Source organism: Artibeus jamaicensis, unplaced genomic scaffold (genome assembly GCF_021234435.1).
Source record: "Artibeus jamaicensis isolate MK-2021 breed Jamaican fruit bat unplaced genomic scaffold, CSHL_Jam_final scaffold_1964, whole genome shotgun sequence".
In the NCBI taxonomy this organism is placed as follows: domain Eukaryota; kingdom Metazoa; phylum Chordata; class Mammalia; order Chiroptera; family Phyllostomidae; genus Artibeus; species Artibeus jamaicensis.
In genome coordinates, this window is record NW_026522030.1 from 1,364,488 (window position 1) to 1,388,872 (window position 24,385).

General features: G+C 38.4%; 1 protein-coding gene across 2 annotated transcripts in view; it reads left to right on the plus strand.

Moving 5' to 3' along the window:
* Nucleotides 1-24,385, plus strand: part of C5 (complement C5) — a 92,054-nt gene that overhangs the window by 33,608 nt on the left and 34,061 nt on the right. Inside the window, exons 15-25 of one of the 2 annotated variants that reach the window (XM_053656159.1) lie at nucleotides 819-948; nucleotides 1,963-2,028; nucleotides 3,114-3,311; nucleotides 5,561-5,738; nucleotides 9,392-9,465; nucleotides 10,250-10,389; nucleotides 11,839-12,066; nucleotides 14,411-14,471; nucleotides 20,639-20,728; nucleotides 21,809-22,021; nucleotides 22,477-22,552. In XM_053656159.1, coding sequence (XP_053512134.1) covers nucleotides 819-948; nucleotides 1,963-2,028; nucleotides 3,114-3,311; nucleotides 5,561-5,738; nucleotides 9,392-9,465; nucleotides 10,250-10,389; nucleotides 11,839-12,066; nucleotides 14,411-14,471; nucleotides 20,639-20,728; nucleotides 21,809-22,021; nucleotides 22,477-22,552 — 1,454 coding nt within the window. The remainder of the gene's footprint in view (nucleotides 1-818; nucleotides 949-1,962; nucleotides 2,029-3,113; nucleotides 3,312-5,560; nucleotides 5,739-9,391; nucleotides 9,466-10,249; nucleotides 10,390-11,838; nucleotides 12,067-14,410; nucleotides 14,472-20,638; nucleotides 20,729-21,808; nucleotides 22,022-22,476; nucleotides 22,553-24,385) is intronic. The other variant, XM_053656160.1, reaches the window with a different exon arrangement.

Consider the following 24,385-nt stretch of genomic DNA (forward strand, 5'->3'; position numbering starts at 1 on the left):
ATTGTGTCACTTCATCTGATTTCACTGCTTTTCTGGACCTGGATCTAAAAAAATTGAGGCCTAGATATTATCTCTAGTTTGACCAAAACTCTGTCTCTTTCATCAACAGACCTGAGGCTTTATTCCTGAGATTATCTGATGTAGGTCAGAACCTCATTGTCCTAAGGGGCTTCCTGCTTAAGGGAATGGTTGTTCAAGGGCTTGTATGGGAGTGTTGTGTGAGTCTATTCATCCCCTTGTTCCTCCTCTGATAGGTTCTAAACCACATAACTACTGATGTGCTAGAGGAAGAAAGGTTGGGGGTCTGAACCTCAGGACCAGTGATGAAAAAGGTCAGGGTCCAGTCTGAATGAGGAGCAACATGATAGGGATGGCAAGATCACCCTGGGGATAAGGTCCTAGCCTGTAATACTTGTTTTCCAATTTTTTCCCATTGCTAGGCACCTGAAATGTTGTTCCTTAGTGACATTCCATACCTAGCCTATTATTCCTGTTTTACTCATGTTTGTTTAACTACCTACTGTATCAACTGAAGCATGTGTTCTAAGTACAAAATACCACAGCTCAGTTTTTAAGAACCTGCTCACCAAAGCTTAAGATGTAGCTCTTGATTTAATTTTGAATAGGTATTTATGTACAAACATAAAAGAACAAACTAAAGGGATTAAGTTGAGAAATATGGACTTTGGCCATTTGCTGAATGAGCGGCCTGGGCATTTCACAGGTTCGTTATACCTATGAAATAACTCATACCTTTAGTTCTTTAGAGGAATGATTTCTACACCTGAATAGGCTCAACATTTTGTCTATCTGGACAGGTATTTCAAGCGTTAGAGAAGACTGACCTGGGCTGTGGGGCAGGTGGTGGCCGCAACAATGCAGATGTATTCCACCTGGCAGGACTCACCTTCCTCACCAACGCAAATGCAGATGACACCCGAGAAAATGGTAAAACGCTCAGCATATTTTGTTTATGCTTCAAATTGATACTGAAATTTACATCAATCATTTGCCTCCCAGGTCTCACTTTTGTTTGTCCTCTAGAATATTCTCTACACTGATCTTAGAATGATATGACTATGTAATGCCCTTGTATACTACGTTTCATTAGCCTTTAAGGTAAAGTATGCCCTTTTTAGTGTAGTACTCAAAGCCTCCCGTGAACTTCTCCCCAGCTCTCTCCAACTATTTCTCATCCTGCTCTACCTTACCTTACTTTACCTTGTTTAAGCTATATAGAACCAAGTGTGTTTCTTGGGTGGCGCTAGGCTTTTTACAGCTCTGGGCCTTTCCTCTTCAGAACTGCTTTCCCTTTTACTAACCTGGAGAAGCTAGTGTAAGAATCATCTCCTCTATGAGGCTTCTGTCTCCACCTCTCACCCCCCAAAACTGATCATTCCCTCCTCCTTTCATAGAGAGAATGTTGTAGGGACTAGTTCTATTTATAATAATATAATAGCAGTGCATCACTGCACATTCTTATACTTAATTATACCTCTTTTCTCAGCCGCTACACTGTGAGCTCCATAAGGGCAAGGAACACATCTTAATCATCTTCTTTTTATGGTTTTAAAATTGTTCATAGGTATACTTAATACTATTACTTGTAACAATATAACACAAGGAACAAATAATAAAACTAGCATAACAAGCAAAAACTTAGCCCACTCTGAACACTTAGCTATTTCTCCATAAAGAACAGATCAAAAAGGTTGCAGGATTCAAATACAAACAGATCAAACAAGTCAAACTGTGTAACACTAGACTGTGAACTCTCCTAATGTAAAACTAGTCACATGAAGATGCATAGTGTGCAATGTCTAAATGAAAGCAGGTTCTCAATGTTTTTGAATGAATGATTTGTGAATATTTTAAATACTTGCATAATCTTATGGAGTTTTTCTTTCTTGAGATTTTAATCTTTTTTCTTTCTTCTCTTTGTCTTTATCATTTTTTAAAAAGCAGGTGAAACTTGTAAAGAAATTCTCAGGCCAAAAAGAATGCTGCAACAGAAAATAGAGGAACAAGGTACTCTAAGAGTTTCATATTGTGGTCCTGTCATTCAAAAGCTGGAGAAAGTTCAACATTATCTAATGTCCCCTAACTCAGATAGAATGGGCAAAAATAAAGCTATGTATAGACATCTAATTCATCTCTCTCAAAAAGATTAATCCAAATAAATACAATAGTTTATTTGCCATAATTTTAATCTGAGGAACATAAGTATTATTTCTATCTCCAAAATCTAAAAGATTAACTTTTATTTGTCATTTATATTAACTAATATTTCCTCTCTACAAACTTAGTCTAGCAATTAAATTCATATTCTTTCATTTTATTATGAAAAATCCATAATTTTATTAACTTGGGGGTATACCTAGAAATCTCTTTTTTCTATTTCATATGTTAACAATTAATAATGTTTTAGATTACTCTTTGGGAAACAAGTCTAATAGAAATGATTTAAAACGATTCTTTATATAGAAATTTGATAATCAGCAGTGTTACAATAAAAAAATATTGAACTGAAGGCAGTGACTTGAGTTCAACTCATGTTCACAATAATATAATAATTTCTTCCATTTATATGTGAATTATTCTAATTCTAACTTTCATTTTAAGTTTTAATGCTATGAAAAGAGAGACACATTAGAGTATTTACAATGAAGAGTTATGCCACTAGTGAAGGTCCACAAACCATATCACATAAGAAGTGTTTGAAAAAAAAATAGGCTATTTAGTTGAAGAAGGAAATCCTTGAGTAGTGATGATAGCTATCTTGAAATATTAGAGGGCTTCTCAGATAGTTAACCTATTTTAGCCAGAGGGTACTGAACCCAAGGTGTCAGTTTCAATACAATATTTAGCTTAGTTGCAGGAAGCCCTTTAACCATTTAACATGAATCAGAGTGGACTACCTACCTCACAAGGCCACATTCTCCCCATTCCAAGAATAGTTCCAAAGGGAGGCTGGTCAGCCAACTAGCCATGACTATTGTGGGGGGTAGAGGGGCTGACGGCAGGAGAAACCAAGTATCCCTTCAGATCCCTTCTAAGCCTGGGGTGTTATGACTTTATGTATCACTGAGGGCACTGTGTTATTACCATTTCAGCTGCTAAGTACCAACATATAGTAGTGAAGAAATGTTGTTATGATGGAGCCCATCAGAATGATGATGAAACCTGTGAACAGCGAGCTGCCCGGATTAAGCTGGGTGAACGATGCATCACAGCCTTTAAGGAATGTTGTGCCTTGGCAAATCGGTTCCGTGCTGAAGAGTCTCATAAACCTTTGCAACTGGGAAGGCTCAGTAAGTTTGATGTTTTCTATCAGAATTCTGCCCAATATGAGGAATTTTTGTGTAATTTTATGCTGCTAAGGAAGGCAATGTTCATGCTCTACTTAAAATTGGAAGTGAAAAAGATAACTTGTAAATGCCCATAAGGAAAAAATCTGTTAATCATTTTTGGGAATCCGAAGATATATATAGTATAGGGCAGAGTACATTAGTTCACAGTCAAGACCCAGGGCAAGTTTAAAGCTGACTCATTCTATAAACTTGAATGGTTGTTTATCCTCTCAGATCTTCAACCTCCTCATTTTTAAAGCAAGAAGGTTAGGCCAGATGATCTCCAATATGCCTCTGAGCTCTAAAATTCTATGGCTCTGTGATATTACAATCAATGAAAATTCTCTTTATACCTATATGACCAAAATAGCAAAAGATTTCTAAATCTAGCTTAAGGTTAAGTGTGCTTATGTAAAAGCTGAAACCTTATTTCAGTTTCAAGCACAATATATACGAGTATTTTCAGATTTTATAGAACTCTTATTAATATATTTTCAGAAATTTTAGGGCTTTGTTTCATTTATATTTAGTCAAAACAAAATAGACAAAAGCAAGAAAGAAGAACAAAGTAGGAGGGATCACAATACCCAATAATTAAACTATACTAATGGCCACTGTAATCAGTATAGTCTAGTACTGGCATAAGAACAGACTATAAGATCAATGGAACAGAACAGAGGACCCAGAAATAAACCCATGTCTATGGTCAGTTAATATGGCAGCACTATATACAATAGCCAAGTGCTGGAAACAGCCTAAGTGCCCATCAGTAAATGAGTGGATCAAAAAATGGTGGTACATTAACACAATGGAATACTATGTAGCAGAAAGAAAGAAGGAACTCCTACCTTTTGTGATAGCATGGATGGAACTGGAGAGTATTATGCTAAGTGAAATAAGTGAGTTGGTGAAAGACAAATACCATATGATCTCACCTGTAAGAGAAGTCTGGTAAACAAAATAAACTAATGAACAAAATAGAACCACAGGCATGGAAACATGGAACAGATTGACATTGGCCAGAGGAGAGAAGGGAGGGGGATAATGGCAGAAAGAAGGGTAAGGGACTAGTCAAAGAACATGTACGAGTGACCCATGGGCATGGACAACAGTGTGGGAATTGACTGTGGGAGCAGGGGGTAGCCTAGGGGGAGGAGGGCAAAGAGGGAAAAAGTGGGACAACTATAATAGAATAACAATAAAAAAAGTGAAGGAATTTTACCTACTTGAAAAAAACAGATAAAAGCAGAATAACAGCTCCTGTTTTATAATCTGATTGTTTTGCTTAGTAGTGCATCTTAAACATTGTCCTTTTAAATGGATATATTTCTGCAAACATAAAATTTTGTGGGTACTTACCAAAATCATGTTATTAGCCATATTTAAGTTTTCAGACTTTTCACATATTACAGTCAGCATTTTCATGAACAACCTGGTACATATATTTTTTCATTGTCCAATTTTTCTATTATAATTGTCTGGTTTGGCTTCAGCTGCATGGAACTCAATCTCTGCAGCTTCTCTCTGGTACTTTGCTCCTTATTCTAGACAGTTTGACTTCCCAAAACTCCAGTGTGTGTTGCTGTAACTCTGCAAAGGTCTGCGTGGGCTCCTCTCCCTGCCCTGCAGCCTGTAAACTGTCTTCAGAGAAAAAACCTGGATGACTTTAGGGTTTACCTAACCTTCTCCTTTCTCTCAGGGACCGCAATGCTGGGTCCCTTATGTTCTGGTGTCTGAAAACTATTTTAGATGGTGTGTCTGATATTCTGTATTTTCAAGACAGAAGGATAACCCTAGTCCCTACTAGTTCATCTTGGACAGGAACAGAAGTTCTATTGATTTTGAGTAAAGGGAATACATGATAAATGAATTTCTAAGCAGAGAATCACATAAACAGAATTATTGCAATTATAAGAATGCAAATAACTTTATAGACTGATTAGTATCTTATATAATCTCAGGAACACTAAACATTTAATTTCCACTTCCAATCTTAATTTAGAAAACAAATAATTAAAGATATTTTTATGCCTGTTTTGTAAATGCTATTAATGAAGAAGTTCTAATACTGCCATTTTGAAATCATTAGGTGACGTGTTTCACTGAGCTTTCAGAAAATGCTTGTTTTAGATTAATGTTCATATTTTAAAATTTGGCTATAAATGAAATTTATATTGTTTTTCTATAGTAGAATATACTATTTTCCCCAGATATACAGACCCTGGCACCAATAACCAAGACAGAAATAAGGAGCTATTTTCCAGAAAGCTGGTTATGGGAAGTTCATCATGTCTCCAGACAGTGTCACAAACTTGCAGCAACTCCCCACAGAACTCCAGTGGTTTACCACGTTGACCCCATCTCCTGCCTTCCAACATCTACTGCAAGGTAGTTTGATTTACTTTCAACAAGTAAAGCAGGCAAGGGATTCATATCCAAAGCTCCTCCTCCAAATGGGAGGCTTAGCCATCGCTTATATATACTATTTGGTCAAGTTCATGTTGATTTCTTATTTGCAGTTGGCCTCACTTACCTGGTTGGGTTCCTGTCAAGCTTATCCCATTTACAGCTGGTTGCAAAATACTGTGCTACATTTTAACAGTTAGCAAGAATAGCATTTAGTAAGAATGGCTCAGACCGTGACACCCTTGTCCTGTCTAGCAAAGGTCTAGCCATTATACTTCCTTGACATTACTTTGAAAAATGTGAGAATTTGCAAATATTATGGCCAAAAATCTGAAGATTACTCATTTCCCAATAGTTTATTTAAGAGTTAAGATGCTACTCCCATGTGGCCAAATTATTTTTGCTTCACTTTTCTTTTTCTTATGTGCTTTGCTCTAGTAATTGAGTCCAAGGCAGAAGAGTTCTGTTCATTTAATTTCACTTCTCTTCCGTAAGCATTAACCGAGCACAATGGTGCTATACACTGTTAGGCAGCCCTTCTTATCCTGAAATATCTGCACCATAAAACAAATGTTGGTTAATAAAAAGAAAGTTTTTTTCTCTTTAAATTCCAATATTCAACACATTTTAATGGAATGCCTACTTGGTACCAGGCACTGAAAACCGTGATAGTAATGCCAAGTCCCTGACCAACACCCTTCCTTGGGGGGCTCAAAGCACTGACTTTTCAAGGAGCAGTCAAGGCACTGAGTCCCGAGCCTGGCGTCAGTTTTCTAATGGGTCTCCTCTTCTCTGCCTTTGTCACCTCTAAATCTTCTTGCATAGTGTCGTCATTTCAGCTGACATTGCCCCTTGGCTAACACTTCTCTGGTAAGCCTCCCCATCACTGTTCTCTACCCTACCAGTGATTGGATAAATTACCTTTCCGGATTAATTCTGTTGTATGTGTCACAGAATTATAAGGGCCTAACTTACCTGCCCATCTTCCACATTGAGGTGTAATTACTTCCAGGGCAAGGGCTAAATTCAGGTTACTGCTTTACATCTAGGACCTGGCGTGAAGTCTGTCTGGCTTGTAGAGGCACTAAAATGAATGTGTTGAATAAATGCAAACTGCACCTGAATTTTTTAATGCTTTATCAGTACAGTTATTACAATGCACTGCAATGTATTTACTTAACTATTTTTTAACTAGACTGTAAACTACTTGTGAGCAGGGCTACATCTTTTTTTATTTTTTAAATATATTTTATTGATTATGCTATTACAGTTTTCCCATTTTTCCTCCCCTTTATTCCCCTTAGTCCTGCTCCCACTATCATTCCCACACCTTAGCTCATGTCCATGGGTCATACATATAAATTCTTTGGCTTCTCTATTTCCTATATTATTCTTAATCTCCCATTTTGTACGTGCTATTTATGCTTCTTATTCCCCGTCCCCTTTCCCTCATTATCTCCCCTCCCCCTCCCTGCCGATAACCCTCCATGCGATCTCCATTTCTGTGATTCTGTTCCTGTTCTAGTTGTTTGCTTAGTTTGTTTTTGTTTTTTAGGTTTGGTTGTTGATAGCTGTGAGTTTGTTGTCATTTTACTGTTCATATTTTTTATCTTCTTTTTCTTAGATAAGTCCCTTTAACATTTCCTATAATAAGGGCTTGGTGATGAAGAACTCCTTTAACTTGACCTTATCTGAGAAGCACTTTATCTGCCTTTCCATTCTAAATGAAAACTTTGCTGGATAGAGCAATCTTGGATGTAGGTCCTTGCTTTTCATGACTTGGAATACTTCTTTCCAGCCCCTTCTTGCCTGCAAGGTCTCTTTTGAGAAATCATCTGACAGTCTGAGGGGAACTCCTTTGTAGGTGACTGTCCCCTTATCTCTCGCTGCTTCTAGGATTCTCTTCTTCATTTTAATATTGGGTAATGTAATTATGATGTGCCTTGGTGTGTTCTCCCTTGGGTCCAACTTCTTTGGGACTCTTTGGGCTTCCTGGAAGTCTACTGCCTTTGCCAGATTAGGGAAGTTCTCCTTCATTATGTTTTTAAATAAGTTTTCAATTTCTTGTTCTTCCTTTTCTCCTTCTGTCACCCCTATGATTCGGATGTTGGAACATTTAAAGTTGTCCCAGAAGTTCCTCAGCCTTTCCTCATTTTTTTGAGTTTCTGTTTCTTCATTCTGTTCTGGTTGAATGCTTATTTCTTCCTTTCAAATCAGTCCAAATCTGGTCCAAATCATTGAATGAGTCCTGGTTTCCTTCCCTTCACTGTTGGTTACCTGTACATTTTCCTTTATTTCACTTTTCATAGCCTTCACTTCTTACTTTATTTTGTGACCATACTCAGCCATTTCTGTGAGCATCCTAATGACCATTGTTTTGAACTCTGCATCTGATATGTTGACTATCTCTTCATCACTTAGTTGTATTTTTTTCTGGAGCTTTCATCTATTCTTTCATTTAGGCCATACGATTTTGTTTGGACATGCCTGTTATATAGTAAGGGGTGGAGCCTTAGGTATTTGCCAGGGCAGGGCAACCCACACCGTGTGGCGCTATATGTGGGAAAGGAGTCCAAGAGGGAACAATGCTGCTTGCTCAGCTCTTCGCCAGCTTTCAGTCACTTCCTCCACTAACCACAAGCAAATCGGGCCCTTCTGGTGCTGATTCCCAGGTAGGTGTGTTAGTGTATGTTCTAGGACTCTGTGGGTCTCTCCAATAAACTCCCCTGTGAGACTGGGAGTTTCTCCCACTTCCATTTCAACCCCCACAGGTTATTTCCGTCAGAGGCTTTAAGTTTTTATCTCCCCACAATGGAACCCTGGGTAGCATGGTCTGTCTTGCTCCCCAGTTGTTCCTCCCAGTTTATCTGCACGCAAATGTGGGGCTGCCTCCTCTGCCTGCTGCCACCTCACCTGGTCTGCCAGCCGCCACCTTGCCACAAGTCCTCTCCACCCGCGCTGCCTGTCTCCACCCCTCCTACTGGTCTGGATGAATGTTTCTTCTTAAATTCCTTGGTTATTGGACTTCCATACAGTTTGATTTTCTGGCAGTTCTGATTATTTTTTTGTTTTAAAATTTGTTGTTGTCCTTCTTTTGGTTATGTGAGGAGGCAAAGTGTATCAACCTATCCCTCTATCTTTGCTGAAAGTCCCAAGACTACATCTTCTAAGTGCTATACACTCAGCACTATGCCTGACATAAAAGTGGTAGACAATAGATATTTGTTGAATAAAATAAATTTATAAACTTAATTTTAATCAGCAATTTTTAGTTATGTCAACTTTTTTATGAACACTATTAAGATGTATTGCTTTGCTTACCTATTTTAGAACATACTATGCAATAAACATAATTTTTCTTTGTTTTGTATGTTTCAAATTTGTAATGTTTCAAAGGCATCTTTCTGAATTTTAATTCTCATCATAAAAGTGAAAAATCTAAAAACATATAACCAGTAAGAGATGTATGGAATATATTTTTCTTGCTTAATTTTCCTTAATACTCAACATGATTTTATTTTGCTGTGATTTTTCTCTTCTACAGTAGTATATAGCAAAAGTTCTGCTAATGAGTGCTGTCTGGTTGGATTAATCAATGTTCCACTATATTTGACCATTAGTGTTTTAACTTTCAGTAAGCGGTTGCAGTTTGTGCTACCTGATTCTCTAACTACCTGGGAAATTCAAGGTGTTGGCATTTCAGATAGTGGTAAGCACGTTTAAGTTATATACTCATTTAACGAGTGATTTGATTATCAAAATGTAGTTTGATGATTTGTTTCAATAATGGCATTGAAAAAATGCTGTATTTTTGCCATCATCAAAAAAATATATAGTTATTTGGCTATTGTCTGTTTACCAGTAGTTTACCCAGGACTTAAGTGGTGACATTTTTTAAATATTCTTTTTAATATACTACAAAACAACTTAGATATGCCCATTTTTTGACCATGTCAATTTCCTCTTTTGTTCTTCTCTCCGCCATCATTTTGTAAATGCTGATGTCAATCCCCTATTTTTCTTCATTGTTCTCAGTGACTAGGAGCTTGAGCAGAGTTGGAAACAAGTGTATGAATGCTCTCCTGAGTTGATGCCCTTGTGTGGTGATTTAGTGCAGATACTTATATGAAGAACTTCAGGAATGATTCTGTTCATTTGTTGCCTGTTTTTTTGTTATTATAAAATCTTGGTTTCCACAGTCAAAATTTTATACCCATTAAACAGAGCCAGTGATAAATATCTAAAAAGAGATTTGGTGCTTTAGTTGAAAAATTCATGCCTTAAACAGAATTCAATATTTGTTGGACAACAGAGATTTCTGTTAATACCAATAATTAATGAAATAAAGATCAATGAATAGAAAATTCAAGAACATGGGATGACAATAATGAAAAAAATATGATCAAATTTTTTTCTTGAGACATTTTAATACTAATAAAGTATTATAGGAATTCGCTAATATGCCTCTACTTTGCTTTTACATTGTGCTGAAGGTATATGTGTTTCTAATACTGTCAAGGCAAAGGTGTTCAAAGATGTCTTCCTGGAAATGAATATACCGTATTCTGTTGTACGAGGGGAACAGATCCAATTGACAGGAACTGTTTACAACTATAGGATGTCTGGGATGAGGGTAAGTAGGTATTTATGGTATGTACATGTAAATGAAAAAAAAAAGAATTCTCTTTCTGATAACTCTATTAATGGAATTATCACAGACACAAAAAATAAAAACTCAACTCAGTTCAACATTATAAACCAATATGACCCAATCGGTTTCTTTAATTCGTGCCCCATCCACCCTAGTTGTTTGTTTCTGAAGAGGGAGAAGGAACTTTTCATCTTTTAGAAATTCCTCAAAATTAGTTGTTGAATATTGGCACTCTTTTTGTTTCCCTATTTAATTTATCCTAGTTATTATATTCTTTTGGGTATAGTTCTCAATTCTATCAGTTCACTAGATTTTGGAGGGGAAGTGAAAATTATTCACCATTTGAGCCAGAAGTCAGTAGCTACCATTATTATCCCCAGTACAAATATAGGGAAATGGAGACTGAAAGAAGTCTTACAACCTGCTGACATCACACAGTAAGAGGCAGAGCCAAGATTTGAACCTAGTTTTTTCTGGAGGCAGAGTCTGGTTGTAAAATTAGGTACAAGTGGTTGTAAAATTGTACAAGGTACAATTACTTAGGTAATTGATACCAAGGTAAAATTAGGTATCAATTAATTAATTGATAAATTAATTTGGAGGCATATTGGGCGAGGCCTTAAATGCCAAGAGATGGAGTTTTCAGTTTTTCATAAAACCATTTGTTGAATACCAAAGACTGAGCTAAAAGATATGAAATGAATAAGAGTACCTGAAACTACTATAAAGGACACATAGACAAAACCAAGGGGGAGGGTGGAAGCAAGGGAGGGAGGTGGGTTTGGAGGGGGTGGGAGGAAAATGTGGACAACTGTAATTGAACAATGATAAAATAATTTTGAAAAAGAAAAGAGTGGCCCTCGCTGGTGTAGCTCAGTGGATTGAGCTTGGGCTGTGAACCAAAGGATCGCCAGTTCAATTCCTGGTCAGGGCACATGCCTGGGTTGCAGACCAGGTCCCCAGTGGGGGCCATGTGAGAGGCAACCACACATTGATGTTTCTCTCCCTCTCTATCTCTCTTCCTTCCCCTCTCTCTAAAATTAAATAAAAAATTAAAAAAAGAAAAGAGTGCCTGAGCCTGGGGTTCCCACTGTCTAAAATAAAGACAATGTTACAAATGCTGTCACAACAACATGAACAAAGAACTTCAGTAGCTTTGCCCCCGACTTAGTAGGTAGCAGTGTAAGGAAGAGAAAGTATTTCTGGGACATGGCGAGCTTTCTAGACATCCCTTCATGTTGCTAAGGTATAGCAACTCATGTGTGTGTTTTGGAAAATCTGAAGTTAGCTTTCTCCTCTACCTTAAATCTACGGGATTATTTAACACTGTAAAAGTACCAGGGGAGGGTTTATATCCAGATGAACACAGTCAGGACATACTTTCCTTATCATAAAGTGTTTTGATGTAACTGTTCTTTGGTGATATTTCAGTTCTGTGTTACAATGTCTCCTGTGGAGGGAATCTGTTCTTCAGGAAGTTCAGCTGTCGACCCTCAGGGGAAAAAGACCTCCAGATGTCTGCACCAGACAGTAGAGGGCTCGTCCAGTCACCCGGTGACCTTTACCGTGCTTCCTCTGGAAGTTGGCCTCCATAGCATCAACTTTTCACTGGTCTCTGCGCTAGGAAAAGAAGTCTTAGTAAAAACATTACGAGTGGTGGTAAGAAAAACATGTTTTGCCTGATTCTTTTAAAATCACTTTTTTCATTCTGAAAAAAAGTTATCAGCAGCCATACGCTCCGTAATTCAGAAAGAGACACAGAAAATAATAATGTACATGTAACAAAATGTTAACCTTTAGGGAAATCTGGGTGGTTACCTCAGACTTTTTTGTCCTACTCTTGTAACTTTTCTTTAACTCTGAAATTATGTTTTTAAAATTTAAATAAAGCAATACTTGCTTATTGTAGAAAATATAGAATACTGGAAAAAACAAAGAAAATTAAAGTCACCCTACAGCCAGAGATATCCAGTTTTCACAATTTGGTATACATCTTTCCAGTTTTTTTTCCCCCAACACATTTAGAAAGCATGTTCTTTAAATCTATATATGTGCCAGATATTATACTAGCCACCAGAGATATAAATGAATTATGCCCATGCATTTATACTGTAGAACTTACAGTCTAGAAAATTTTCCTTTTCATAAAAGAATAAGTAAACAGACCAAAAAAGGAAGAAAACTATCATGTTTTAAGTATTATTTACCCATACAGTCTGTTGAATGTCTTAAGATTCTTGCTCAGAGTCACATGGCTAGTTAATGAGAGAGCTGTGTCTTCCATGAATCTACAATTTGGGGTGCAAGAAAGAAACTTCGTTCAGTGCAAAACGGCTAATTGTGATATAGCACAGCTATAAAAACAGCATGGCTGTGAGGCAGGCCTGGGGCCTAGCCCCTCTCCAGCTGGAAAGCCCTGTTCTGCTCCTTGATGGTTCGGTTTACTCTGTGCTGGTCTGCTCTCCTGTGATTTGGCCTACTTCCTTTAATATAGTTCTCAATTCTATCGGTTCACTAGAATGTGAATTCTTGCACCCCAAATTGTAGATTCATGGAAGACACAGCTCTCTCATTAACTAGCCATGTGACTCTGAGCAAGAATCTTAAGACATTCAACAGACTGTATGGGTAAATAATACTTAAAACATGATAGTTTTCTTCCTTTTTTGGTCTGTTTACTTATTCTTTTATGAAAAGGAAAATTTTCTAGACTGTAAGTTCTACAGTATAAATGCATGGGCATAATTCATTTATATCTCTGGTGGCTAGTATAATATCTGGCACATATATAGATTTAAAGAACATGCTTTCTAAATGTGTTGGGGGAAAAAAAACTGGAAAGATGTATACCAAATTGTGAAAACTGGATATCTCCGGCTGTAGGGTGACTTTAATTTTCTTTGTTCACTAGAATGTGAACCGATAGAATTGAGAGTTCACAGTCTGCTCTGCTTGCATTGATTTGCTCTGCTCCCAGGTCCCAGGGACATCTCCAATGTTTCAGCTCAGCCAACAGAGCACAGCCTTCAACCTTCTGGAAAGGGAGAGTGTGCTCTCAAAGCTAGAGGGGAGCTGCTTATATGGACAGAAGTCCTCACTGTTGATCCCTGATTGGTCTGTCCTTATGCAAATGAGGACTCCAAATCTTCAAAGTTTGATTGGTCCAAAAGGCACTGTCTTGAATGGATAGAAGAGAGCTACTCTGGTTGGTTAGAGCTGGGCAGCTTTGATTGGATGGGGAAAGCCTCAGTTCTGTTGGTTAAAATAAGATTCCAGGAACTCTTTTATAAAGGCTTACTGAGATGGCAGAAACACAGTGCAGGTGGGCAGATGCAGGCTGTTTAGCATAGGTTTCTCCCTGAAGCGCGATTTGTGTGAGAGGCCCCTGTGTGCAATGGATGCTAGGCTTGTTTTCTTTTTTTTTTTTTTGAGCCCAGCTAGCCACCAAAAGCCCTTCTTAGTAGGTGTTTTCTTTCTCAGGGTTCACAGTCTTCATTCTCTGAGTTCTGATGTCAGCTGTGAAATTCACTTCAGTAAGCATGTGTTAACTCATTTCGTGCAAGACTAGTTCCATGCATCCTTGCATGGTAGTTCCACGCACAGGCTCTGGAGCCAGGCTCCGTGGATTTGAATCTTGGCTCCACCACTTCCTAGCAGTGCGCCACTGGATATGTTTCTTGATCTCTGTGTCAGTTTCCTCATCTGTCAAATGGGAGTAGTAATAGCACCTACTTCACAGAGTGGTTTTGAGGTTAAATGAGCTGAAGCATACAAAGCACTTAGGTCAATATTGCCTGGCTTATAATTTCTATTTTAAGTGTTTGTTCTGATTATTATGCAGATTGCCAGAAAATCTTATTCCTGCATGTATGCATTTAAGTTTTTAAACATTCTTGCCTTCTTCCCCCAAAAAAGGATTTTTTAATTGGAAAAGTGGTCTAAGAATTCATGTCATATAGATATAATTATGTTATTAACTGAATGTTTTCTGCCTTTATTTTAGCCAGAAGGTGTGAAAAAGGAAAGTTATGCTGGTATTACTCTGGACCCCAAGGGTATTTATGGTAGGCAGAATAATTTTCTATTTTATGTGTCATCTTTTGCTCTAGAAACTGCAGTATTATGTAACTTGAAACACTATTTTTCAAAATATTAATTGTCTAGAATCAGGAATGTCCACTTCTTAGTTCATTGCCATTCTTGATAGCATGTATCGTACTGTAATCTGGATGGGTTTAAATACAATTCCATTAGTTTTAAATGTAAGCATTGAAATAGTAGCAATTGCATGATTTCCCTTAGATAGTAATCATTTTCTATCCAACACAATAATAATTATAGTATTTTTATTGTGCCATCAGTCCAAAGAACATATAAGAAAAAGTTACATACTTACTTAACATGCATTATTTGAAAATACAATAATGTTGATTAATCACTTTACAAACCATTTGTAGTTTTTCCTGCTTCCCTTTTTTTCTTCAATGCAGATATTCCAAATCTTCTCAAGGCTAGAATTTTTGCAGAAATGTAAGCACTTAATCAAGGTCTAAATATAGTCTATTTATAAAATTTATAATGTGCTCAGTTAACAATTCTTTTCTTTTTTAAAAAATATTTTATTCATTTACTTTTAGAGAGAGGGGAAGGGAAAGAGAGAGGGAGAGAAACATCAATGTGTGGTTGGCTCTCAAGCACCCCCCTGCCCCCGCCACTGGGGACCTGGCCGACAACCCAGGCATGGGCCCTGACTGGGAATTAAACCAGCGAGCCTTTGGTTTGCAGGCCAGCGCTCAATCCACTGAGCCACACCAGTCAGGGCTCCATCAAAAATCTTGGTTAAAAAAAGTTTATGCCTCTTTCCAACCTTGTCATATGACTTTTTCCCCTTACCATTTTAGATATCTTAGGTATCTTCATTACTTTCTAGAGTGCTAAATAGGATAAAGATGGCAATCAGTTCTGTCCAGTTTATTTCAGAGATTTTATTGAATACTTCCATTATTTATATATTGGAATTGCTATACCAGAATAAGATTTTATAGAGTTCTGTTTTTTTCCTTAATCCTCACCTGAGGATGTTTATTGATTTTAGAGACAAAGGAAGGGAAAGAGGAGAGTGGGAGGGAAAGAATGAGAGGAACATCAAACAGTTGCCTCCTGTACAGGCACCAACCAGGTACTGACCCTGCAGTTTAGGTATATGCCCTGATGGAGAATCAAACCTGAAAATTTTGGTGTACTGGACAATGCTCCAACCAACCGAGCCACATGGTTTCTGGGGTTTTTAAAAAATATATGTTTTATTGATTTATGCCATTACAGTTGTTTCATTTCCCCCCTTCATTTCCCTCTACCCTGCACACCCACTCCCCCCATTCCCCCCCTTTAGTTCATGTCCATGTGTCACAATTTCTTTAGATTCTATATTTCCCATACTATTCTTGCCCTCCCCCCTATTTTCTACCTATCATCTATGCTACTTATTCTCTGTACCTTCTCCCGCCCTCCTCCTCCCACTCCCCTGTTAACCCCCCCATGTGATCTCCATTTCTATGGTTCTGCTTCTGATCTAGATGTCCTCTTAGTTTGCTTTTGTTTTAGGTTTGGTTCTTAATAACTGTGAGTGTGCTGTTCTTTCACTGTTCATATTTTTATCTTATCTTTCTTAGATAAGTCCCTTTAACATTTCATATAATAAGGACTTGATGATGATGAACTCCTTGAATTTGACCTTATCTGAGAAGCACTTTACCTGCCCTTCCATTCTAAATGAAAGCTTTGCTGGATAGATCAATCTTGGATGTAGGTCCTTGCTTTTCATGACTTGGAATACTTCTTTCCAGCCCCTTCTTGCCTATAAGGTCTCTTTTGAGAAATCAGCTGACAGTCTGATGGGAACCCCTTTGTAGGTGACAGTCCCCTTATCTCTTGCTGCTCCTAGGATTCTCTCCTTCATTTTAATCTTGGCTAATGTAATTATGATGTGCCTTGGTGTGTTCTTCCTTGGGTCCAACTTCTTTGGGACTCTCTGAACTTCCTGGACTTCCTGGAAGTCTATTACCTTTGCCAGATTGGGGAAGTTCTCCTCTATTATTTGTTCCAATAAGTTTTCCACTCATGGCTGTTCCTCTTCCCCTTCTGGTACCCCTATAATTCGGATGTTGGAACATTTAAAGATGTCCTGAAGGTTCCTAAACCTCTCCTCATTCTTTTGAATTCTTGTTTCTTCATTGTTTTCTGTTTGGTCATTTTATTCTTCCTTCTGGTCCACTCAATTAATTTGAGTCCCAGTTTCCTTCCCATCACTATTGATTCCCTGTGCATTTCCCTTCATTTCACTTAGTGAAGCCTTCATTTGTTCATCTAATTTGTGACTAAAAATTAACCAGTTATGTGAGGACCTGGTCACCAGTGTTTTGAACTGTGCATCTGGTAGGTTGGCTATCTCTTGGTCACTTAGAAGTATTGGCTCTGGGGCTTTGAGCTGTTCTTCTTGAGCCATAATGTTTTGGTCTGTTTGCGCTTGTTACATATGAGCTGCAGAGCCTTAGGTGTTCACCAGGGCAGGGCAACCCAGGTTGCTGGATTGTGACACTGTATATGAGGGCAGGATCAGAGAGGGGCAATGTCATTTTTTTCTGCTCTCTCTCAGATTTTGGTCCCCTCTGCTGCTTCCCACAAGCAAATTGGGCCCTTCTGGTGCTGGTTCCCAGATGTGTGGGCTTGTGCAGCCTCCAGGACCCTGTGGGTCTCTCCAGTGAACTCTCTGTGAGCCTGGGAGCCTCTCCTGGCACCTCGACCCCCTAAAGTTTTTCCAGTTGGTGCTTTTAGGCTTATTTTCTGGCGCTGGGGCCCTGGGTTGTACGGTCTATCTCACTGCTTGCTCCTTTGCCTGGTTTATCTGCGTGCGAATGTGTGACCATGGTCAGCCAGCCACCTTGTGCCCTCACTGGGTCCGCCTGTTGCCACCCCAGGCCTGGGATCTGCCAACCGCCGCCTGAGCGCCTGAGTCAGTCAGCTGTTTTTTCCCCGCAAAACCCCTCTCTACCAGCTGCTGATTCCACCCCTCTTACCAGTCTGGATGAATGGTTCATTGTTGTTGGACTTTGGTACAGTTTAATTTTCTCTCTGTTTTGGTTTTTAAATATTTGTTGTTCATAAACTTGGTTGTGTGAGGAGGTACAGTATTTCTACCTACGCCTCCATCTTGGCTGGAAGTCGGGTTGTTTTTTTTAAACCACGATGTATTTGGAAAAGTACATGGACAGTAACATTAGAAGAAATCTGAAAAATCTGTCGGTGAGGAAGAAGGAGGTATCAGAGCAAATTGTAAATTAATAGTGATTAATATTGTGGGATATCAGTTTAAAAAGAGACTAAACACAAACTCAGTACTCAAGACTAGCCCTATTTGTTTCTTTTTTTAAGTATATTTTATCGGTTATGCTGTTACAATTTTCCTAATTTTTCCCCCTTTATCTCCCCTCCACCCTGCACCCCCCAACCCTCCAGTATTCCACCTCCCCCTTAGTTCATATCCATAGGTTGTACATATAAATTCTTTGAGTTCTCTGTTTTCTATACCTTTTTTTGACCTCTCCCCATCTATTTTGTGCTACCAATTATGCTTCTTCCCTGTACCTTCCCCCCCATTCCTCCCTTCCCCCTTCCCCCTTCCCCACTCGAAACCCTCCTTGTGATGTCCATTTCTCTGATTCTGTTCCTGTTCCAGTTGTTTGCTTAGTTTTTGTTTTCATTGTTTTTTTTTTTAGGTTCATTTGTTGATAGTTGTGAGTTTGCTGTCATTTTACTGTTCATATTTTTTATCTTCTTTTTCTTAGATAAGTTTCTTTAACATTTCATATAATAAGGGCTTGGTAATGATGAAGTCCTTTAACTTGACCTTATCTGGGAAGTACTTCATCTGCCCTTCCATTCTAAATGAGAGCTTTGCTGGATACAGCAATCTTGGATATGGGTCCTTGCCTTTCATGACTTTGAATACTTCTTTCCAGCCCCTTCTTGCCTGCAAGGTCTCTTTGGAGAAATCAGCTTGATAGTCTTACGGGCACTCCTTTGTAGGTAACTCTCTCCTTTCCTCTTGCTGCTTTTAAGATTCTCTCTTTATCTTTAATCTTGGGTAGACTGTGTACCTAGGAGGAGGACTGCTGTGTCAGAGGGCAGACATACATTGAATGCACTTCCAAAAAGGTACAAGTTCTATTTTCCCATCCCAGCCTCCCCGAATATAGTATACTTCTGTCACATTTCTCTCCGTAATGGCTGTACTGTTTACACTTCCACCAGCACTGCGTGAGGGTTTTCATGTCTCCACATTCTCACCAAGGAACTTGGTGTTCCTGGCCTCTCTAAAACGCTCTACTTTTCAGGGGTAGAAAGTGATATTTCTTTATTGTTTTAATTTGGATTCGTCTGATTACTAGTGATTTTAAACATTTTTTCATATACATGTTAGCCATTTGGGCTTTCCCATCTGTACATTACCTAGTCCTATCTTTTACACTTTTTTCTATTTTCCATTTGGGTTTTCTTATCCATTTCTTGTTGATTTTGCTTCCAGTTTACTTCATGCAGTGCTGAACCACAGTGTGTTTTGATTTTGAACAGGACTCTTTATTCTGATACAGTCAAATTCATTATAATTTCATTTTATTATTTTATATTTGGGGGGTAGGCTTTAAGAAGCCTCCCCACACTATGAGTTCACAAACATATTTTATCTTATTGGTTTTACAGATTTAACTTTTAAATGTTTTAATCTCTCTGGCCTTTATATGGGATGTCTTGATGAGTTTTCACCATCATCTCTGACAAGGGAGTAAAACTGACTTCTTTTTAGTTTTAACTTTGTTTTCTGTACCTTTTCCATCTGGTAGCAGAGTTGGTAGTGAGAAGTGAAATAGTCAAGAGCAGGTATTGATGGAAAAAATGATGGAGGATCAAATTAAGATAATTTCAAACAACCAACTGTCATTAAGTACCATATATAGTTCATGAACCGTTTACCAGATTTTGGGGGTTATATTATTTTTACTCTCACAAAATCCCTTTCAGGAAAATACCATTATCTCTGTTTAACTGATGAGCAAACCAAGGCATAGAAGGATTAAGTGTTTTTCCCAATGTCATGTATAGAGTAAGCTCTTTCTAAATTCCATCCTCCTTTCAATCACTGTAAACCTCTTAAATGTCTCACTGAGTTTATCTTAATATTATATCCTCAGCACTTATCAAAGGTTAATGAAGAAAAGTTACCTGAGGCATGTTCCTGTCTCTTCTGCAAAGTCACATTACTTGTCCATTAAATTGCAAAATGTCACTATTTTTTTAAGTGTCTGCCATGTGCCGGGGACTGTATTGAGTGCTAGGACTATAGCATTCAGTAAGGGACGGTTTCTGCCCTTACAGAACTTTCTTAGCAGGACAACGGGAGGTAGAGTCTCTTCGTGGTGACTATTATGGGCTACGCAATAAAACTTCTGGAGTTCAGCTCACAGATCCACCTGTAGTGCTTTGCGACCTTGAGCAATTTGCTTTCTAAGCCTCAGTTTCCTCATCTATAAAATAAAAAAATAATAGACCTAACATACAGGGATGTTGTGAGGATCCAGTGTAACAATGCATTTAAGGAACTTTGCAGAGCTCTTACTATTCTATTAGTAAAATGGTAAATATTATACTCTTTATGAAGTAAACCATTGATTACAGTAGAAAAATGCTCTGGTACTGGTATGCTAAAACTCTGTTATTGTGCATAGAGAAAAAGTATCTAAATAACACTAAGGAGAGGAAGTGGAAAGAGTTTCGGGCATGTTTCCTAGTGGAGCTAATCTTCATATTTCCTTGACTAAGGAATTACATGTTAGTTATTTTTAGATTTCAATTCTAAGAACAATTTTCTCTTTGAACAAAATAGCAATCTTACTTTTACTGGTGAATACGATTTATATAACCTATTTGTTTCCTATCTTGTAATGACCAGGAAGCTTACAATCAAATTTAATGCTTTATTTCAAAAGATTAAATAAGCCTAGGCTTTGATAAAAATCCTTGATTGTTTTAACTTCCTACCAAAATTTTAACATTGTTACTGTAAAAGAATGTTTTGTATTAAAAAATCCTTAGAGGTAGCTATATTAAATAATTTGCAAATAGCCATCCCTTGAGAACTCTGTAAATCTAAGAATTTTTTTTCTTTAAATTTCAGGTGTCACAAGCAGACAAAAGGAGTTCCCATACAGGGTACCATTAGATTTGGTCCCCAAAACAAAAATCAAAAGGACTGTGAGTATAAAAGGTAAATTAACAAATGCCACTTTTATTTCTCATTTTACTTTGTTCTTCAAACAAAAATCAAATATCCTCATGATTATTCTGTTTCTTCTCTGCTCTAGTCAATAGCATATACAAATTTACCTCTGGGAGTACCTGACTCCTATTCCCACCTTCAAATCCCAGACCACTTTTCCAACTATCTTCTTCTACTGACCTGATTTAAATGGAGATTTAATCTCCATGCTAGAGGGTGGGGGCTGTCACTGGCCCAAAGACATCTTTACCATGGGGATGCAGCTGCTTCTGGACTTAAGAACTGGATCTTGGTGGCCAGGCCTGTTCCAGAGAATGCTTTATGAACTGTAAATGGCCCCCTAACAGTACTGGGGAGCTAAACAAAACAGCACCGCTGAACAGTAGCAGAACAGCACTGCTCTGCTAAACTACCAGCCCCAGAGGGGTTCTCTCCCCTCCAATGCATTTGCAAAAGTGGTGTCTTTGGTGGTTTTTTTCCCTGTCTCCAGCATTTACAATTCAATGACATACATATTATCAAAGTGATCTATGATCCTGATTACACTTTATCTCAGATAAAATCTTAGAATCACTGAATGTAGCACTGCAAAGGACTCTTTCAACCATGTGCAACCTCGTTGTGTATATAAGAGCACTGTTTGCCCAGGGCAGCATCATGAATCATGGACAGGGCCCTCACAGCATTCACAGGGTGTTCACAGTTCAGATTCTTTGCTTTGCTTTGCTTTGTAGAAGCAACTAATTAATACCATTTATGTCAACGCTATCAGGTTGAATGGCAACTAATTTGCCATGCACTCTATGTAGTAATCCGCCCACTGTATTTACACCAGCTTACCACCATATAACAGTGGTAGTTTTAAGCCTACTTTTGGTATTTCTTTTAAATTGAGCTTCCTAAACAGATCTTTTTTTTTAGCTCCCCAGTACTGAGAAGTAATTCAACTGCCTAGATAAACATGAAAGAATAAAGATGCTTGCTCTTATCTCTATTTAAAATATACTGTTACACAGAAACTCATAGAAATTGATTGTGTCTAATTTGAATTTTGTGTGTGTGTTCCAGGAATGCTTATGGGTGAGATCATGTCTGCAGTCCTGAGTCGGGAAGGCATTGATATCCTCACCCACCTCCCCAAGGGGAACGCGGAGGCGGAGTTGATGAGCATTGTCCCGGTATTCTACATTTACCACTACCTGGAGGCGGGAGATCACTGGAACATTTTTTCCCCTAATTCATTAACTAAAAAAGAGTACCTGAAGAAAAAATTAAAAGAAGGTAAAAAAATCTATTTTACATATTGTACACAAAAATTTTGGTTTTTAAATAGTTTAATTCAACTAATATTTATGTTGTTATGAGTTATACAGAAGCTTAATTGTAAAAGCATTTCAGCAAAAAACATCCTAAGGCAGACTTCACTGTGAGTAAATACTATCTGCTGTTGCGTTTTGGCTTCACTTACTAAAATGCCTGGACGAGAGTCAAGACACCTGCATTCCAGATCTACAGAGCACTTCCTTCCTGAGTGAGTGAGCTCAGAAGGTCGTACTTGATAGTTCCCAATTTAAGCGATTTGTATACTTCATTTGAGAAGTTCAGTGTTGGCCACACACAGAGTATATGCTTACTGCCCAACACCAAGAGGAATCTACCACTACCAGGGGCTAATAAAGCACTCTTTGATTGGAAATGGAGGTCACTGAAGCACTTCTTTTTCTGGTACCTCTTAGGGATGATAAGCATCATGTCCTACCAAAATCCTGACTATTCTTATAACATGTGGAAAAATGGAGAAGCTAGTTCTTGGTAAGTAGAAGGTTTGACTTGCATTTCATATATAGTAGTTGATTAATTAACTGAAGAATAATGATCTTTACAGAAACTTTATTTGCCTGGTTGCTCAGGCTAAAAAAGCCTAGTCATCCTTCACTGACTTCTTTCTCTTCCAAACCACATCTGATCCAGCAAATACCTTCGGTTGCACCTTCAAAATATATCCTGGATTTGACTGCTTCTCACCAGCTCCACTGTACTATCCTGGCCCAAGCCACTCTCATCTCTCACCTGGATTATTGCACTAGCCTCCTCAGGTTTTTTGGCTTCAGCTCTTGCCTCTCTTCAATCTGTGTTGCATAGCATCTGGAATGACTTCATTAAAGTTAGTTCATGCCATTCGAAATGATTCAGGGGCTTCCCATCTCACCAGGGCAAAAAACAAAGTTCTTGCTATGATCTACAAGGCCCTCCATGGTTTGCCCCCTCCACCCCCCCCAACCTCTCCATCTACATTCCCTTCTACTCTCTTTCATTCCGCTCAAACCTCAGTAGCCTCCCTGCTGTTCGTCAAACACATCAGTCATGCTTGCAAACTCAGGGCCTTTGCACTGACTGTTCTTCTATCTGGAATGCTTCCCCCAGGTATCAGCATGGCTTTCTTCTTTATCTCCCTCATGTCTTTTCTAAAAGTCAGCTTCTCAGCGAGGCCTCTGCCAATCATTCTATCTAAATCATACCCCATTCCCATCCCAACACTTTATTTCCTTCTCCCCACTTTCCTTTTCTCCTTAGAATATATTACTCAAATTCTTTAATTAAAAATTTTTATTTATTGATTTTTAGAGAGAGAGAGAAAAAGAGCAAAAGAGAGGGGGAAGCATCAATTTGTTGTTTCACTTGTTTATGCATTCATTGGTTGCTTCTTATATGTGCCCTGACCAGAGATCAAACCCGCAACCCGGACACATAGGGACAATGCTGTAACCAATTTAGCTTCCTGGCCAGGGCTAATCTTTTAATTGAACTTACTAGGATGATATTAGTTAATAAAATGATATAGGTTTCAAGTGTACAATTTTATAATATGTCATCTGTATATTGTATTGTGTGTTCCTTATCCCAAGTTAAGTCTCCTTCGGTCAACATTTATCCCCCCTTTACCCTTTTCTGCCTGTCCCCAACCCCCTTTCCCTCTGGTAATCACCATAGTTGTCTATGTCGATGAGTTTTTATTTTTTGCTTATCCCTTTCACCTATTTCACCCAGCCTCCCAATTCCCCATCCTCTATTACTAATATTCTTACTTATCTCACTTACTGTCTGTCAGACAGCCACTACCATGTAAGCTCTACATGGGAATTTCAAAGTATACCTAGCACCTGGTACATACCTGTCACACAGTGGGTACTCAAAAGTACTTATTCAGTGAAGTATAGTAAATTCCATAATTCTGATGATTTTGAGGGAAAGACAGTCTGGATTCATTAAATCCATACAGGAATCTATTTTAAAAAAATACCGGACTTCTGACCAAGATGAAGGCATAGGTAGACACACTGTGCCTCCTTGCACAACCAAAAGAAGGACAATAAGAATTTAAAAACAAAAAAACAACCAGAACTAACAGAAAATCAAACTGTATGCAAATTCAACAACCAAGCAGTTAAAGAAGACACATTCATCCAGACCAGTAGGAGGGGCGGAGGTGGGCAGGCAGGGCAGAGAGGACTCATAGCAAGGAGGCAGCTGGCGGACACAGCTAGGCGTCGGATTGTGGAACTGGGCACACAAGGCTGCAGCTGGCCAGCAAGGCAGCAGTGGGGGGACCCAGCGAGGCAGCAGATTGCAGACTTGGTGGTCCCA